Source organism: Dromiciops gliroides, chromosome 4, assembly GCF_019393635.1.
Source record: "Dromiciops gliroides isolate mDroGli1 chromosome 4, mDroGli1.pri, whole genome shotgun sequence".
Classification (NCBI taxonomy): Eukaryota; Metazoa; Chordata; class Mammalia; order Microbiotheria; family Microbiotheriidae; genus Dromiciops; species Dromiciops gliroides.
In genome coordinates, this window is record NC_057864.1 from 188,248,635 (window position 1) to 188,265,369 (window position 16,735).

At 46.5% G+C, this 16,735-nt stretch overlaps 1 protein-coding gene across 1 annotated transcript; it reads left to right on the plus strand.

The window, feature by feature from the left end:
• The first annotated feature begins 9,513 nt into the window (after nucleotides 1–9,513).
• Nucleotides 9,514–15,420, plus strand: NXPH3 (neurexophilin 3). Its single transcript, XM_043964747.1, has 2 exons — nucleotides 9,514–10,102; nucleotides 13,402–15,420. Exons 1-2 carry the CDS (start codon nucleotides 10,049–10,051, stop codon nucleotides 14,104–14,106), a joined length of 759 nt encoding a protein of 252 aa, XP_043820682.1. The 5' UTR covers nucleotides 9,514–10,048; the 3' UTR covers nucleotides 14,107–15,420.
• Nucleotides 15,421–16,735: the final 1,315 nt, after the last annotated feature.

Here is a 16,735-nt window from a genome sequence, read left to right on the forward strand (position 1 = left end):
CAAACTCATATTATTATAAACCCATGTATCACTATAGTAGTTTCCCAATTGGTCTCCCTACCGCTGAACCTATTTATTTTTCTTTCCTTTTTTTTTTTTTTGCAGGGCAATGAGGGTTAAGTGACTTGCCCAAAGTCACACAGCTAGTAAGTGTCAAGTATCTAAGACCGGATTTGAACTCAGGTCCTCCTGAATACAGGGCTGGTGCTTTATCTACTGCACCACCTAGCTGGCCCTGAGTCTATTTATTTATAAAAGTAGGAGGGGAGAGAACATTGTTTTTTTTTGTTAATTCAAAAATAATTAAATTGAAAACACATGGAAAAGCCTCTCCAACACTCTAAAGCCCCTTCTGTTACTCCGCATAATCTATTGGATAAAGTTGAGATTGTTCATCTTGGCATTCAAGGCCTTCCACAGTCTGGCCATAGGTTACTTTTTTAGCCTTATCCTCTAGGGCTCCCTGACTCTTCATCACACCCCTGTCTTAACTGTCTCCCAAACAGGTTGTGCTTCTTCCCATCTGGTCCTCACTTAATCTCCAGCTTTGCTCATAGCATTTCCCCTCCACCACCATCCCAATTGTCCTCTTCTATACTCTCACTACTGCTCTATACTCTCTCTTTGCATGATCTCGTCAATTTCTGTGTCTTCATCTATAACTTCCATGGAGATTACTCACAGATCTTCACATCCAGCCAGCCCTCATATCACTCCTGATCTCCAATTCTACATCTCCATTTCCCTTCTTGAGACCAGCACTTAAATATCCCAATGTTGTTGCTGTTGTTCAGTTGTGTCGGACTCTTCCTCCTCCAGCTCATTTTACAGATGAGGAAACTGAGGCAAACAGGGTTAAGTGACTTGCCCAGTGAAGCCAAATTTGAACTCGGGAAGATGAATTTTCCTGATTCCCAGCCCAGTGCTCTATCCATTACTTCACTTATACTGCACCATCTTATAGGCGTTTTAAACTCAAGATGTCTGAAAGAGAGCTTGGCTTTTCCTCCCTTAAATCCATCCCACCTTCTATCTTCCCTATTTTTGTCCTTGACTCTTCACTCTTATACACATGCCATAGCCAAGCAGCTGCTGAGGCTTGCTGATTTCATCTCTGCAATATCACTAGCATTCATTCCCTTCTATCTACTCTTTTCACAATCACCCTAATCCAGGCTCTCATCATCTCTTGCCTGGATTATTGCAACAGCTTCCTAATTGGTCTCTCTGCTTCCAATCTCTTCCCTTTCCAATGCATCCTCCATTTAGCTTCCAAATTAATATTCCTAAAACAGATCTGGCTATACCCCTCCTCTGCTTAAAAAAAAAAAAAATCCAATGGCTTCCCCTTAAAATGCAAACTCTTCTATTTGACATTTAAAGTCCTTTACAATTTGGCTCCAGCCCATCTTTCCAGGCTGATTAAACATTACTCTCCCTCATGCATATTGTGCTGTGGCCAAATTGGTCTCCTTGTAGTTCCTCGTACACAACATCACATCTCCTATCCCTCTGTCTTTTCTGTCCCCCATTCCCTATTCACCTCTATCTCTTAGGATTCTTGCCACCCTCAGCTAGGTGGTACAAGATAGAGCACAAGGCCTGGAGTCAGGAAGATTTGAATTCAAATCAAGCCCCAGACACTAGCTGTGTGACCTTGGGCAAGTCACTTCATCTCTACTTCAGTCTTCTTAATTGTAAAATGGAAATGAAGAATAGCAGCTACTTCCCAGAGTTGTTGTAAGGATCAAATGAGGTTACATTTATAAAGTGCTTTGTACCATTCGTGGCACAAAGTAGGACTCACTTCTTTTAAAAAGCCTTTCCTGATTTCCTCACTTGTTAGTGCCACCCTCCAAAATGCTGGCTTTTAAAAGATATTCCTGTATTTACTTCTCTGTGAATACATTGTATTCCAGGACAATGTAAACTCTTTGAGGGCACCGGTTGTCTCTCTTTGGGCTCTGAATCCTCAGTGCAAAGCACTGTGCAGGGCACTTAGTAAAGGCTAAATAAATGATTGTCATTTAATTAATTGATTCACCAGGACTTAAAACCTCAATCATCTTTGACTCCTCCCTTGATGGCACAATGGATAGAACACTGGACCTCAAGTCAGAAAGACTCCTCTTTTTGAGTTCAAATCCTAGCTGTGTGACCCTGGGTGTGTCACTTAACTTTACTTACTTCAGTTTCCTCATCTGTAAAATGACCTGGAGAAGGAAATGGCAAACCACTCCAATTTCTTTGCCAAGAAAACCCCACATGGGGTCACAGAGAATCTGAAACAACTGAACAACAGATCCCATTGATTCCACAACCACAAAATCTTTCCCATGCAGTTCCTTCTCTCCACTCTCTGAGCCCTATCCCCTCCTCCAATTTAGCCCTTATCATCACTGGAGGCAGCAATGGGGAAGAGGGGGGTTGCAGTGAAAAGAGGGATGGGTTTGAAGTCAGAGGACCTGGATTCAAATTCTGACGACATCACTCATTACCTGTGGGAGCTTGCATTTATTTCAATTCTCTGGGACTTAGTTCCCTCAACTGTGAAATGAGGGCATGGATCCAGATGCCTCTGAGGTCCCTTCCAACTCTAGACCCAGGATTCCTCTTGAGATTTGCCTAAGAATCTTTTCTTTATCCCACAACATTCTGCCTTTTATCATACTTGTTACCTCTTTCCCCTCCTTTCTGTTTAGAATTTAAGCAGCAGAACCTGAAACTTTGAAAACAAACTTGGGACTTTTCCCCCTCTAAGTTGTAGGAATTCAAGAAATGCTTGGTGGTTGAATTGACTTGACTAGTTTGTGACCTTGGGCTAGTCACCTCACCTCTGAGTCTCAGTTTCTTCATCTGTAAAATGGAACTGATAATATTTGTACTACTTGTCTCACAGAACTTTGGGGAGAGGGGTTCTAAATGAGATAATGTATCTAAATATTTTTTTTTGGTGAAGCAATTGGGGTTAAGTACCACCTAGCTGCCCCTGTATCTAAATAATTTTTTAACCCTAAAGTCCTCTAAAATGGCAACTATTTCAGTTATTCTTAACCTGTTCCTTAATACAGACTTTTATGTTCTTGAGAATCTACTAGTGTGTGTCTCCTCTTCCCAAGGGAACCTGAAGATCTGGGACTGTCATCTAATGGGATGGAACAAAGTCTTTAAATCCCCCACAGTAAATAATTAGTGGATGAGAGCAGCTAGGTGGTGCAGTGGATAGAGCAACAGCCCTGGAGTCAGAAGGACCTGAGTTCAAATCCAGCCTCAGACACTTGACACATACTAGCTGTGTGACCCTGGGCAAGTCACTTAACCCCAATTGCCTCACCAAAACAAAACAAAAAAAAATTAGTGGATGGATGGATGGATGGATGGATGGATGGAGAATAGGAATTCTCTAGAGGGCTCTAGGACCCTTGCCTGGTCCATCCCTACAAAGTACACAGTTTACCATTCTGGCCATAGAAGCTTGCTGAGTCCTGAGTGCTGGATCCCTAATTATCCGCCAGGTGGCGATCTGGTTTCACTTTGCCACCTACCCCCTCCTCCCCGATGGTGATGTAACATTTCACCAGCCCTGACACTAACTCTCCACTGCCCCCTGGGGGAACCTGGTGCCAAATACAAACAGACCATGCAGGTCCCTTGTTGGACTGGGTGGCGCCAACCTGGGGTTGGGGAGAAGCATAGGGCAGAGCGCCAAAAATCTATGTTCTGGCTATGGGTTTTCCACACCAACCCTTACCTCTTCCTGGTTGCAGGACCTGCTGCTAGGATTCAGTCTTTTTGCTGGGTTATACTGGACCATCTATTTACATTTATTGGTCACACTATAAGGCCAGAGAGATGGGGGAAATCTAGTAATGCAATATGAGATATGCAGGGCTGCTAGACCCCACCTTCTCCTCTCTATCCTTCCCCCAGAACTAGAACAAAAAGTAAAACAAGCAACAACCAAAAGAAACCTCCTTTCTTTTCTTTCTCGTTTGAAATCTCTTGAATGAAACTTGGGGAGGGCAGTTGAAAGTGAATTACAATTTAGACCTGGAAGCCTCCAAACACTCACTTTCTCTTAAAACAATAATGATTAATTATATCATTGTAGTTGTTTGTTGTGTCTTTTTTAAAAAAAGATTATCATTTTGTTTTGTTTTGTTTTGCCAAAGCAAAAACCTGGTGATTCAAATTCAAAAGAATCTGTCTTGTGAATAACATCTCTGACTTGGGTCAAAAACTGCTCACAAATGGACTGCTCTCGAATGTTAGCCCATTATTCACTTAAAACCTCTACTAAAGCTCTATTCCCATTTGTGACCCTGTGAACACCATCAGAGGAAAAACTAAAATAGGTCCTGCTGAGTGGGGAAGGAAGACTTCAGTTATGGGCCTAGTGGGAACAGCATGTCTGTTGTCTGAGGAGAAGGTCCAGAGGAAAGAACACTAGAACAAGGTTCTAAACATCCTGGTTTGAAACCTGCTTCTGTTACTTCCTACCTGTATGACCTTGGAGAAGTCACTTAATCTTCTCATCTATTAAAAAAAAAAGAGGGAGCAGGATTAGATTGTTGGTTCTTCACATGGGGTTGATGGATTGCATGGATAGAGTTCAGGCGTCCATGAACTTGAATGGGGAAAATAATTATGTCTTTATTTTAATATAATTGGTTTCCTTTGTAATTCTAGATATTTTATTTTATGCATTCATTTGGGAGGAGATCCATAGACTTTCAGGGACTGCTGAAGGAATCCATGAAAAAGAAACAGAAAAAGAACCCCTGGAGGGTAGCTAGGTGGTACAATGGATAAAACACTGGCTCTGGATTCAGGAGGACCTGAGTTCAAACCCAACCTCAGACACTTGACACTTACTAACTGTGTGACCCTGGGCAAGTCACTTAACCCTCATTGTCCTGCCAAAAAAAAAAAAGAACCCCTGACCTAGATGATCTCTAAGGTCCTATAACCTAGTTTTAAATTAATGGGACTATGACCTTCTTATCTAGGAGTAAACAAAATTGCCAAAGGATGGCTTGCATCTGGATGGGTAGAAACATTTCCTGATAGGGACATACTGGGGACATACTAGGGTGGATGACTCTTGCATCCCCATTCCTGGGAGCCTGTCAAGCCAAAGAAGAGTCCCATATGTACAATAGGGTCTTATGTGTAGGGACAAAAGGTGATTACTTAAGACTTCTTCAAACCTAAAGTGTCTATAGTTTTAGGAGTAAACAAGTAGAAGCCAAGGCAAAGGGGACCTAAGAGATGAGCTAGTCCAACCTCCTCATTGCTTGGATGAGGAAAATGAGGCCCAGGAAGGGGAAGTGATTACCCAAAAGTAAATAAAATTATTGATTCTATTTTCAGCAAAAACAAACAAACAAACAAAACCTCTTTGACTTTCTAAGAGAGTTGGGATCATGGCACAGCACTGCTCATCATATCACAGAAATCCACCTTATCCCAGACTCCAAAATCTATGTCAACTCCTTTTCGGAATTGTAAAGTAGTAGGATAGTAACTAATAGATAAGTTTGGTGGTTCAGTGGCTAGAGTACCAGGTCTGGAATCAAGAAGACCTGAGTTCAAATCTAGCCTCAGAAACTTACTAGCTGTGTGACCTTGGACAAATCACTTAACCTGTTTCCTCATCTGTAAAATGAGAATTAAGAAACCATTCCCGGGCGGCTAGGTGGCACAGTGGATAAAGCACCGGCCCTGGATTCAGTAGTACCTGAGTTCAAATCCGGCCTCAGACACTTGACACTTACTAGCTGTGTGACCCTGGGCAAGTCACTTAACCCCCATTGCCCCGCCAAAAAAAAAGAAAAAAGAAACCATTCCCCTCCCAGGGTGGTTGTATCAGATGAGAAAGTATTTGTAAAGCTCTTAGTATAGTGCCTGACACATAACAGGCACTAAATGCTAGCTTGTGACCATGGGCAAGTCACTTCACCCTTTTTGCCTCAGTTTGTTCATCTGTAAAATGAGCTGGAGAAGGAAATGGCAAACCACTCTTGTATCTCTGCCAAGAAAACCCCAAATAGGGTCATAAAGAGTCAGACAGGACTGAAAAATGACTCAACAACAAACTATCATTATTACATAGCAAAACTTCTCCCCTACCTACTTTTGGGTGGGTCTTCCCAGAATTCTTCTTCAGAGTCCTACCCCTTTCTATACTATTTCCCTTTCCCTCCTTTCCAGAGACTTGACTGGAAGGTAGAGTTGTTAAAGATGTATAATAAAGTCAAGAAAGATAAATTGGGGCTAGATTGTGTAGCAAGTGTCCAACCAACCTATATCCACAGTGTTGAGGGAATTTAGAGCAAAAGACAGATGCCAGGAGGTAGAGTTAGTTGGTTAAGGCTTCATGGAAGTGGGGAAAAAAAGGCTTACCACCAAATGATTGAGTAAAAAATATTTCCTTCCTCTCAGAGAGGAGAGGTGGTGGACTGCAGGTGAAGAATGGAGCAAACATTGTTAAATATGCCCAACATATTGGTCCTTATTTAGACAGAATCATGAGTAGAATGCTGGACTTGGAGTCAGGAAGACCTGAGTTCAAATTCTGCCTCAAACACATTTATTAGCTGTGTGACTCTGGGAAAGTCATCTCATAGTTATCAGCATCCATTTCCTCTACTGCAAAATGGAGAGAATAATAGCACTTACATAAGAGGGTTGTTATGAGGATGAAATGAGATAATATATGCTTTTTTAAAAAATGCTTTTTGTTGGTGGTCAGCTGTTTCAGTCAGATCTGACTCCCCATGACCCCATTTGGGGTTTTCTTGGCAAAAATAATAAAGTGATTTGCCAATTCCTTCTCCAGCTCATTTTATAGATGAGGAAACTGAGGCAAACGGGGTGGAGTGACTTGCCCAAGGTCACATATCTAGTAAAAAAAAAATGCTTTACAAACCTTTAAAGCCAGCTATGGCTAGTGTTCATATTACAAGTGATAGTTCTATGGAAGAAGGGGTAGTCATTGAGATGTGTGTGTATGTATGTGTGTGTATATAGAGAGAGACAGACAGACAGACAGAAGTCACTAAACCAAGTGATGGGTGCATATTCGTGGAGAAGAGAAGGTACTATTTTTATAGGAGAGAAGCCCTGTGACTGAGGATGGAAGCAATTTGCCTAAGGTTACACATCTAGGTGATAGCAGAGCTGGGGCTTAAACCCTGGTCTTTTGCCTCCAAATGTAGAACTCTTTTGCACTACTCTGGAAAGGAGGAAACCCCCTGGGTGAGGCGATGATGAGCAGAGCTTCCTTCTGCCTGTCTGCCCTTAGAAATAACCCTCTGTTAGGCTCAACTGCAAACCCTGCTGAGCTGCCCCAACTGCAGCTTTCCTCTCAGACATCCCCAACGGCCACCTTCGTCTGGAATGTCTTTGTTTCTTCTTATGGTTTTTGGAGGGTCACTGTTTCAATAAATATCTCCAACTCTCCACCCAGCCCAGCATCTCTCCCAAGGGAGCTGTGGTCCTGATTATCCAAGGCTGTGGTGTAATAATAATAATTTTTAAAATGGGGGCTTGGCAGTGCATCCTAAAACACTTTTTTGTTTGTCTTCCTCATTACACTAGCTCAAGCTGATATTAAGATTCATCTGCATTCCCTGTGCACACACAGACTGACAGATGGTGGGGGAGGTGGCTGGGGGCTGGAGCAGGGGGAAGCCATCCTGTGATAAAACCTTGGCCTTGGACAATCCACAAAGCACAGAACCCACAGGCCAAGCCCTGAGGAAGGGCTTTCTGATCTCTTCTGAGGAGGGACTCCCTTCTCAGTCCAGAGAGATGGATGAAAATGTTGAGACTTACACCAGACCTCAGAGGGTAGATGGCCATATCTCCTACCTTCTAAGATTCCAACAATATTACAGGAACCTCCCCACCACACACATACCCCCGACCCTGCAGGATACAACAGTTTCCCTCCAAGAACACTGATGAGGATTAAATGAAGGCATTTCCTGGGCAAGGAGGGATTATAGTATCATGGTTTGAGAGCTGGGGGAGATTTTAGAGGCCATTGTGTCAAAGCAAAGACGTTAAATGACTTGCCCATAGTAAGTGTATGAGGTAAAAGCTCTTAGCCTCTATTTGGGGGAGATCTTAAAGTACTTACATTGCCTTCATTTCATTTTCCCTTTTCATCTGTGTTTGGAGGCCTTCTGGGAGGCAACTCTGTGGAAATTGTTGAAATCCAGGAACCCCAATTCCAGGCTTGTGTGACCGAGCCACAGGGAGCAAGAAGCAGTAAAAGAATAAGGAAAAAGTTGCTGAGTGTGCTCTATCCAGCATTCAGTCCTTTGCCCCTCCCTCATCCAGCCACAGAACTGCAGGAAGCTTGGGGTCACCAGTTCTATTCGATCAATAAACTTGAATTGAGCACCTTACACTATGCAGAGCCCTTTTGAAAGTAATGAGAGGGATATGATAGGATACCTGCATCCAAGGATGTCCTCGGCCTCGTTCCCTAAGGAACCTTTAGAAAGGGGTTGGGAGAGAACACAGGCCAAAGGGAGCCAGAAAAGATGCTAAATGTCCCCAGACTGGGGGGTGATCGAGAAGACCGAGGTGTGATGAAGTGACTGTCTCTAAGTCTGAGGGAAAGTTGTGCCCAAAGCAGGAGAGAAAAACTGGTCCAAGGGCAGCAGGAGAGAATTTACCTAGACTTCCATAAGAGAGAGAATCCAGAGGGGGAAAGGGTCTTTAAGGATGAGCCACTTTTGACGGTTTTAAGGAGCCCAACAGCAGGACCACCCTTACCTCCCATGGCTCAGCCTTCCCTTTGGAGTTAGGGACTAGACTTCATTGGTATAGGGTTCACTCCTAGGTGAACAAATTCCCTCTGCCAATACAGCTCAGCACCTGGTCTTAGAGTTGCCTAGACCAGTCTGTGTGAAACTAAAATAGAAATGGGGGCTCCCAAACACACATAAGGATCCTGGAGAGTCACTCAGTGATTCAGAAAAAACAAATATTAATATTATCCATGTTTTATTATAATTTTATTTATTTTGTTAAATATTTCTCAATTACAGTTTAATCTGGTGCAGAGACACTCGGGAATGTAGTGGGTGGCTCCGGGTGTCATGTTTGACATCTTTGGCCCAGGGTCACACAGCCAGTATATGTCAGAAATGGATTTGAACTCAGGTCTTCCTGGCTCTCAGGCAGTCTAATCCCCTTCTAGAGATGAGTGGGGATGGATTTCTGGATCTGACGTCTTCCTAGAGAACCCAAACCCAGGGGACTAAATGACTAAGGTCACAGTCCACTTTATCCCTGCCCAGGAGCCTTAGTCCCAAATCCTGGCTCCTTCTGGCTGGGAGGAGAGGGCGTCCTGGGTCCCCTGGCCTATGGGCCGGCAGGGGAGGAGTTAACTCCGGAGGTGCCGGCTCGACTCACTGTACCTGCTGCTGCCGCCGCTGCCGGTGGGAGGGAGAAAGGGAGGGACGAGGAGAGAGGGAGCCGGCTGGGCGGCGGGAGCGCTCCAGTCTGGGCCCGCGCTACAGCCCGGAGCAGCACGGGAGGGCTCCGGGAGGAGTGGGCAGACAGCGAGGGGGGCACGTACGCCAGGGGGCGCGCCAGTCCGAGGGGGTGAGCTGCCAGCATAGGGGTAGCTTCACCTCTGGAATTAGGGCTGCAAAGAAGAGGGGGTGCAAGCCAGTCCAACGCACATCTGGAAGAAAGCAGGGGGGCCCAAGGGCGGTGGCGCCAGCCGAGAGGCGCGCAGGACGCACATCTGGAACCAAGGAGCGGTCGTGCAGCTGGATCCAGAAAGGAGCTCAGAACGCACAGCTGGGACTTAGGGGTGGGGTGGTGGGCTAGCACCTCGAACAGCTGCAAGAGAAGGAGAGGGCGTCCGCACAGCTGGACTAAGGCAGGGGGCGGGGCCCAGCGTAGACAGCTGGAAGTGGGAGGGGCGCTCCCCGCTGGGAGCCGGAGAATGGAACTGTGAGCCTAAAAGAGAGGGGCAGGTGAAGGGGGCAGGGTGGTACCCCAAGAGGAAGGGGGAAGGAAGATGCAGCTCACTCGCTGCTGCTTCGTGTTCCTGGTGCAGGGCAGCCTTTATCTGGTGAGTAGCTCGAAGGGAGCCGGGCGGAGAGGGCCCTGGGTCCCTAAGGCGTGAGGGAGTGGGGGAGGAACGCGGGAAGCTTCCGAGGACCGAAACTTTCTCTCCCACCCCCACCTCCCAACTTCCCGAGGCTGGACGGCGAAAAGAGAAAGAGTCCCGGGGCTGGGGCAAAGAATTGTGCAAGAAAGGGTTAATGGACCCGGAGGGCTGGGTGACACGTCCCTCCCACAGTTATTCCCGGGTGAGGGAGAGGAGTGGGGAATGGAAGGGGGAGGGCTGGAGACAAGTCCTAAAGGGTTATGGGACCCTCTCTAATGGGACGGACCAAAGGTGTTAGCCTGTGGGCTCCCTCCCCCCCCCCCCAGCTGATCTTAGCCCTCCGGGAATAGAGGTACATTGGTGGCGGGGAAAGAACTCGTGGGTTTTATTCTGGATCGAGGGCCGTCACCTCTAGCACTCCCCCCAGGCTCTGGGATCCCCCAGAGCGGAGTCAGATCTGGAGGTCTGGCCCCCACCTCCCTGCTTCTCTCTCTCCTTAGCTCCCTCCCTTCCTCTCCGCCTGTTGTTTTCCTCTCTTCTCTCGGCTGCGCGCAACCCAAGCCCCACAGGACCCTGGCAGCCGGCTCCCCGCCCCGGGCTCTCTCGGCAGCTGAGCGGAGCTCCCTGATTCCCTGTTCCCTTTTCCCTGCTTTCCGCCCATCGCCACGGAAACCGGTCCCCCTCCCCAAACTCCTGGGCTTCTCCCCCCAATCGCCACTTCTGTGTTTCTGACCCAGCCTCCTGGTCAAGCAAAAGAGAGTCTCTCTCTCTCTTACACTTGTTCCCCAGCCCCTACCTGACTCACCCCCCTACAATGTCACCTTTTCTTTCCCACTACCTCCACCCCACTCCTTAAATCTTGCGTGAAAGCCAGATGCCCAGATGCACACTTCTGGCCCTGTGCCACATCAACTAATCCCACCCCTCCCCCACCCTACATAAACCAGCCCTCTCTTCTCAGCCAGCCAGCCACCTGTGGCCTTCATCTCAACTCCACACACCTCCATCCCCAGCTATACACGTCTGGGTCTATGACTCCTAACACTTAGCCTCCCTCCAGGACCCATGTCCTCTCTTCCCTTATCCCGGGGTCGGGGAGTCTCGCCTGGCAGGGGGAGCCCAGTCAATCAATAAACACTTTTTAAGTGCCCAGTATGTGCCAGGCACAGTGCTAATGATATGGAGATGCGTACTGGCAGGAAAAAGGAAAGGTATTTCAAAGGGATCAGTAGTGTCCTTCAGAAAGGTAAGGACATCTATCCCTTTATCACTAAATTACCTTTTTATGACTGACTCTTTTCCAAGTTAGAGTCAGGGAGCTGTCCAGCATTTCCCATATGCCATACAGTGGACCTAAGTCAACATCCGGAAACAGGCATGCAAGGCCACAAAAATACCTCTGCACACATACTGTGTTACCTTCAGGTTACTGTGCATGGGCTAGATTCCCTCGGGTTGTCCATATGCTTGGACATCCTTTCCTAACAGCACCCTTTCCCTCCCTCTCTCAGAAAATTGGCATTCTTTAGCTCAGCTTTTGGGAGGTGACTTCCTCTCTTCTCTTCTCTTCTCTTCTCTTCTCTTCTCTTCTCTTCTCTTCTCTTCTCTTCTCTTCTCTTCTCTTCTCTTCTCTTCTCTTCTCTTCTCTTCTCTTCTCTTCTCTTCTCTCCTCTCCTCTCCTCTCCTCTCCTCTCCTCTCCTCTCCTCTCCTCTCCTCTCCTCTCCTCTCCTCTCCTCTCCTCTCCTCTCCTCTCCTCTCCTCTCCTCTCCTCTCCTCTCTCTCTCTCTCTCTCCCTCTCTCTCTCTCTCTCTCCCCCCCCTCTCTCCCCATATACAGATAAATGTACAGATATAGAGTGTATATGTATGTGTGTATACACATATGTGTAAATATTATAAGTGTATAGATATTTATAACACACACACATACATATACATCCCCAGTCATGGACACCATTCTTTGTGGTTTCATCCATGTCGATATTCCACTGCCTGCCCTTTTTATGTCTGGCCATCAGTTTCCAAGTAGAATCTCCTGATGCAGATTGAATGGTGCTCTCTCAAGCTGGGGGCTGTACTTCTTCTATACTAGTAAGATTTTAAGAGGAAGAGCAGCAAAATTGAAGGCATGATGATGATGATGATAGTGGCAACAACTCACATATACTTCTTTAAGATTTATAAAGGGCGGGGCAGCTAGGTGGGGCAGTGGATAGAGCACTGGCCCTGAATTCAGAAGGACCTGAGTTCAAATGCGGCCTCAGACACTTGATACTTACTAGCTGTGTGACGCTAAGCAAGTCACTTAACCCTCATTGCCCTGAAGAAAAAAAAAGATTTATAAAGGGCAATAAACCATTGAGCTTGATAATGTAAGCATGATTATTTCTGTTTTATTGATAGAGAAACAGGCTTAGAAAAAAGTTAAGTGATTAGTTTCTGGTCACATAGCTTAGTCAATATCCCAGTTGGAATTCAAACCCTGATCTCTCCTGACTCCAGATTCAGTGTTCTTTCTTGCACAGAGGGGTAGGGAATTGGGGAAGTGAGGAGTGAGAGGAGAACAAGAATCAAGCAGGGGCAGCTAGGTGACCCAGTGGATAAAGCACTGGCCCTGGAGTCAGGAGGACCTGAGTTCAAATCTGGTCTCAGACACTTGACACTTACTAGCTGTGTGACCCTGGGAAAGTCACTTAACCCTCATTGCCCTGCAAAAAAAGAAAGAATGAAAGAAAGAAAAGAATCAAGCAAAGGCAACTTTCAACTCAGGACAGAAGATGGCTCTGCATATGATAGGAGTTTAAGGTGGGAAGGAGGAGGGGGTGCTCCTTTGTTCAATCCATCAACAAGCTTTTATTGGACTTACTCTTCACCAGGTACTGTGCTAGGCTACATACAAGTACAAAGAATGAAACAACCCCTACTTTCAAGGCACTTATGATCTAATGAGGGGAAATAACAAATACAAGTAAGATATATACATAGTATAAAAAGCATAGTATATACAATGCCTAAAAACAAAATTAATATATGTGAAGTAGTTAAATACAAGATAGCTTCAGAGGGGGAGGACACTAGCTGTTGGGGAGCTCAGGAAAAGCTTCGTGTAGAAGATGGCACTTGAGCTACATCTTCAAGGAAGAGAGGGACTCATGGAACCAGAGATAACATCAATAATGAGGAAGAGGAGTCAGCAAGAACTTGGCCACCTAGGTTTGGTATGGACAGGACTCTTACCTTTCTCTCCTCCAACTCCCCAGGTCATCTGTGGCCAAGATGACTCCCCCCATGGATCTGATGACCCTGAACATGATGATGCTGAGGGACAACCTCGGTCCCGGGTGCCTCGGAAACGGGGACATCTCTCCCCCAAGACCCGTCAGATTACCAGCTCCACACTCCTTGGGCTGTTGGCTCCACCAGGGGAGTCATGGGGGGATCCAGGACAGCCCCCTGCCCATACCCACCATAATGCCGCATCTCCTGCCAAGCTGAAAAAAATCTTTGGCTGGGGCGACTTCTATTCCAACATCAAGACAGTGGCACTGAATCTACTGGTCACAGGGAAGATTGTGGACCACGGCAATGGTACCTTTAGTGTCCACTTCCAGCATAATGCCACTGGTCAAGGGAATATCTCAGTCAGCCTAGTACCCCCCAGCAAGGCTGTGGAGTTCCATCAAGAGCAGCAGATCTTCATTGAAGCCAAAGCATCCAAGAGTTTCAATTGCCGGGTGGAGTGGGAGAAGGTGGATCGGGGCCGGCGGACCTCCCTCTGCACTCATGACCCTGCCAAAACCTGCTCCCGAGACCACACACAGAGCTCAGCCACCTGGAACTGCTCCAAGCCCTTCAAGGTCATTTGTATCTATATCGCCTTCTACAGCACAGATTATCGGCTAGTCCAGAAGGTGTGCCCAGACTACAACTACCATAGTGATGCCCCCTACTATCCTTCTGGGTGATGCCCTGGGTGGGTAGAGGGGAGGGCTTTCAGGGACCTTCCCTCTTTCCACCAGGGGCTGAAGGGGATTGTACCACCAGAGGAAGAGGAGACCTAGGGGGGATGGGGTAGGAAAGAGACTGGATTTCCAGACAGGAAGGGATAGTGGAAGCAGAATTGTGGGGTATGGTTAAAGTCAAGGAAGAAGGAAAAAGAAGAAAGCTTTGGAGTGGGAGCTATTGAGTAACCTTAATCATGTGAAAAGGAGAAGGAATGGGTTCTAGGTAACTGACCCTCACTGGAGACTATGAGTCGTGGGTAGACATTGAGTTCCAGAGGTCTGGGGAGAACAGGTTAGGGAAGCCTCTGGCAAAGAGCTTGTCAAATATCTCTAGGGATCAAGTGATATAGAGGCACCTAGAACCTTAGTTCCTTGGCCACTGTACTCAAGAAGAGACAGACATGAAATGATGGATATCTTCAGAGAAAATAGTTGAAAGGGTTCAAGGAAGTTTGCAGTCAAGAAAAGGGCATTTCCAATAGCCTGAGTGGAAACACTGAAGATGAATTCAGGTCAGAACAAAGACATCCTAGTGGTTGAGAATTGTCAGCATCTAGTCCTTGAAGGCCAGTCGAGTGAAATGGGAGGGATAATCATAAATTGTCAAGGTCTCAGTTAATGGAGCACATCCCCCCCCCAATCCCTCATCCTCAAGAGCCACTCTGCCCTGCTAATAAGGATCCTCCCACTCTCAGACATTGTTGAGAGGCATACTCTGTGATTCGATAGGTTTTGCTAGGGTATGGGAAGAGGAAAGTATTCTAACCTCAGCAAAAGATTCTCTGGGCACAGATGGAAAGACATTCAGACATTGTACTGTTAATGATCTCTCCTACTCTGCCCCCCAAGGCCTCCTGAATCCCCTCCTCTTGTATTGGGTATGTATCCCCAAGGGAGCAAGCTGAGGAGGGAAGACACCTGAGTTCCCTCTGCAAACTTTGCTTCTTCCACCCCAGTTGGCTCTACGAGGTTGTCAGTTACTTGGGAAGAAGCAAGGCTGAATGAGACAGAGGGCACCGGGTCTCTGTTTCAAATGTTCTGTGGTGTCTATATTTGGGGGGAGGGGGAGGGTTATGGGGGGATGAAAGGGAGGGCAAAGGGATGTCTTGTAAAATTACCTTGAATGTCAACTTCTGTTTGCAGAATCATGTTTTTGGAACAGAGAATAAAGCATTCCCAGGACTTGGGAATCTTAGTTGTCTAAATGGGAAAAATGGCATTTGCTTTACCAACTCCATCCCCACATCCTTTCTTTATCCCTTTATGCCCATCTCAGCATTTCTGGTCTTGGAGACCAGAGCTAAAGAGTTCCTGACCAGTGTTTGATGGTGGCCAGCTGCAGGCTCCAGAATTCCTCCTTCATTCTTCCCATCCTTCCAAGAGTCAGTGTCATGCAGAGAAGGAGAGGAATTACTAAGCAAGGATCACTGAGCTGTTTTGAGGATGTTTGGCATAAGCTACACAATCAATTAGATAGAGAAATCCATGCTGTTCCTTCCTCCTCTCCTGGAAGCTTAGAAAAGCAGTCTTGGAAAGGTCGACGCATGGAAAGAAACCTAGGGTCTGCTCTGAGTTTTTGCCTCTAAATTAATGTGTGACCTTGGACAAGTTACTTCCTCTTTTGGGGGAAATTTTCCTAATTTCTCCATCTCTTATGTGAGATGATGCTCTAAGGGGTTTCTATATCTGGACATTACATGTTTCTAGAAAATCTGTGATTCTAAGTGCTTTTGAAATGTAGAAAGTACTATTCCTCAATTTTTTTTTGTATTATTGTTATTGTTTCTGCCTGCCACCACCACCACTCCCACACTCCCCAAAGGAGGCAACTACTGATGATGCCTTATGAAGAGTTAAGAGTCAGTCATAAGAGCTTGTGCCATCAGATTTTCTCTGGAAGATGTATGAAATCAAAGAATGTGTCAACAAAGGAACAGGCGGTGAGGGGCGACCTGGAGGAAGCCAACCACCCAGTACCGCCTGTCAGCGGCAGATGAGAGCGTGGGGTCTGGGAGAGTGTGGTTACTAGGCAACCAGTGCTGCCCATCAGCTTTCTGACCCCTGGCCCCAAGAAGGGAGAGGAGAGGGGTCAACAGGGAAAAGAGAAACTGAAGGGAGCTATCATAAACCCAGTCCAGGCCTTTAACAGGTGTCTAGAGGATTACGATGTCAGGACACCCCAGTCTCCTTCACTATGCTAATATGAGCTGACAACATTATTTTGACTGGTTGGGTGAAAGGAAGAGCACCCTGGCAGTTGGCCAAGCATACTCTCCATTCAGAGGCAACCAGGACATGTTGCCTGTGGACTAGAATCGGAGATGTGGGGTCAGGGGGAGAGAGGGTGGACATGGTCAGTGATAGTAATCCATTTGGTTTTCCCACCCCCACTCTCCCTGAGACCCAACCTGAAAAATGAATTGTACTTTACTTGTTCTCCTTGACCCTCATCTTGCTCCTCAAACCTGCAGAGATCCAGCTGCTGGCAGCAGCTGCACACCCAGGGCCTTGCATGCCCGACAAGTGCTCACCATGCAGGGGGTTGTTGCATTTTAATGACTTCATTTCACACCCCCTGATGCTCTTCCCT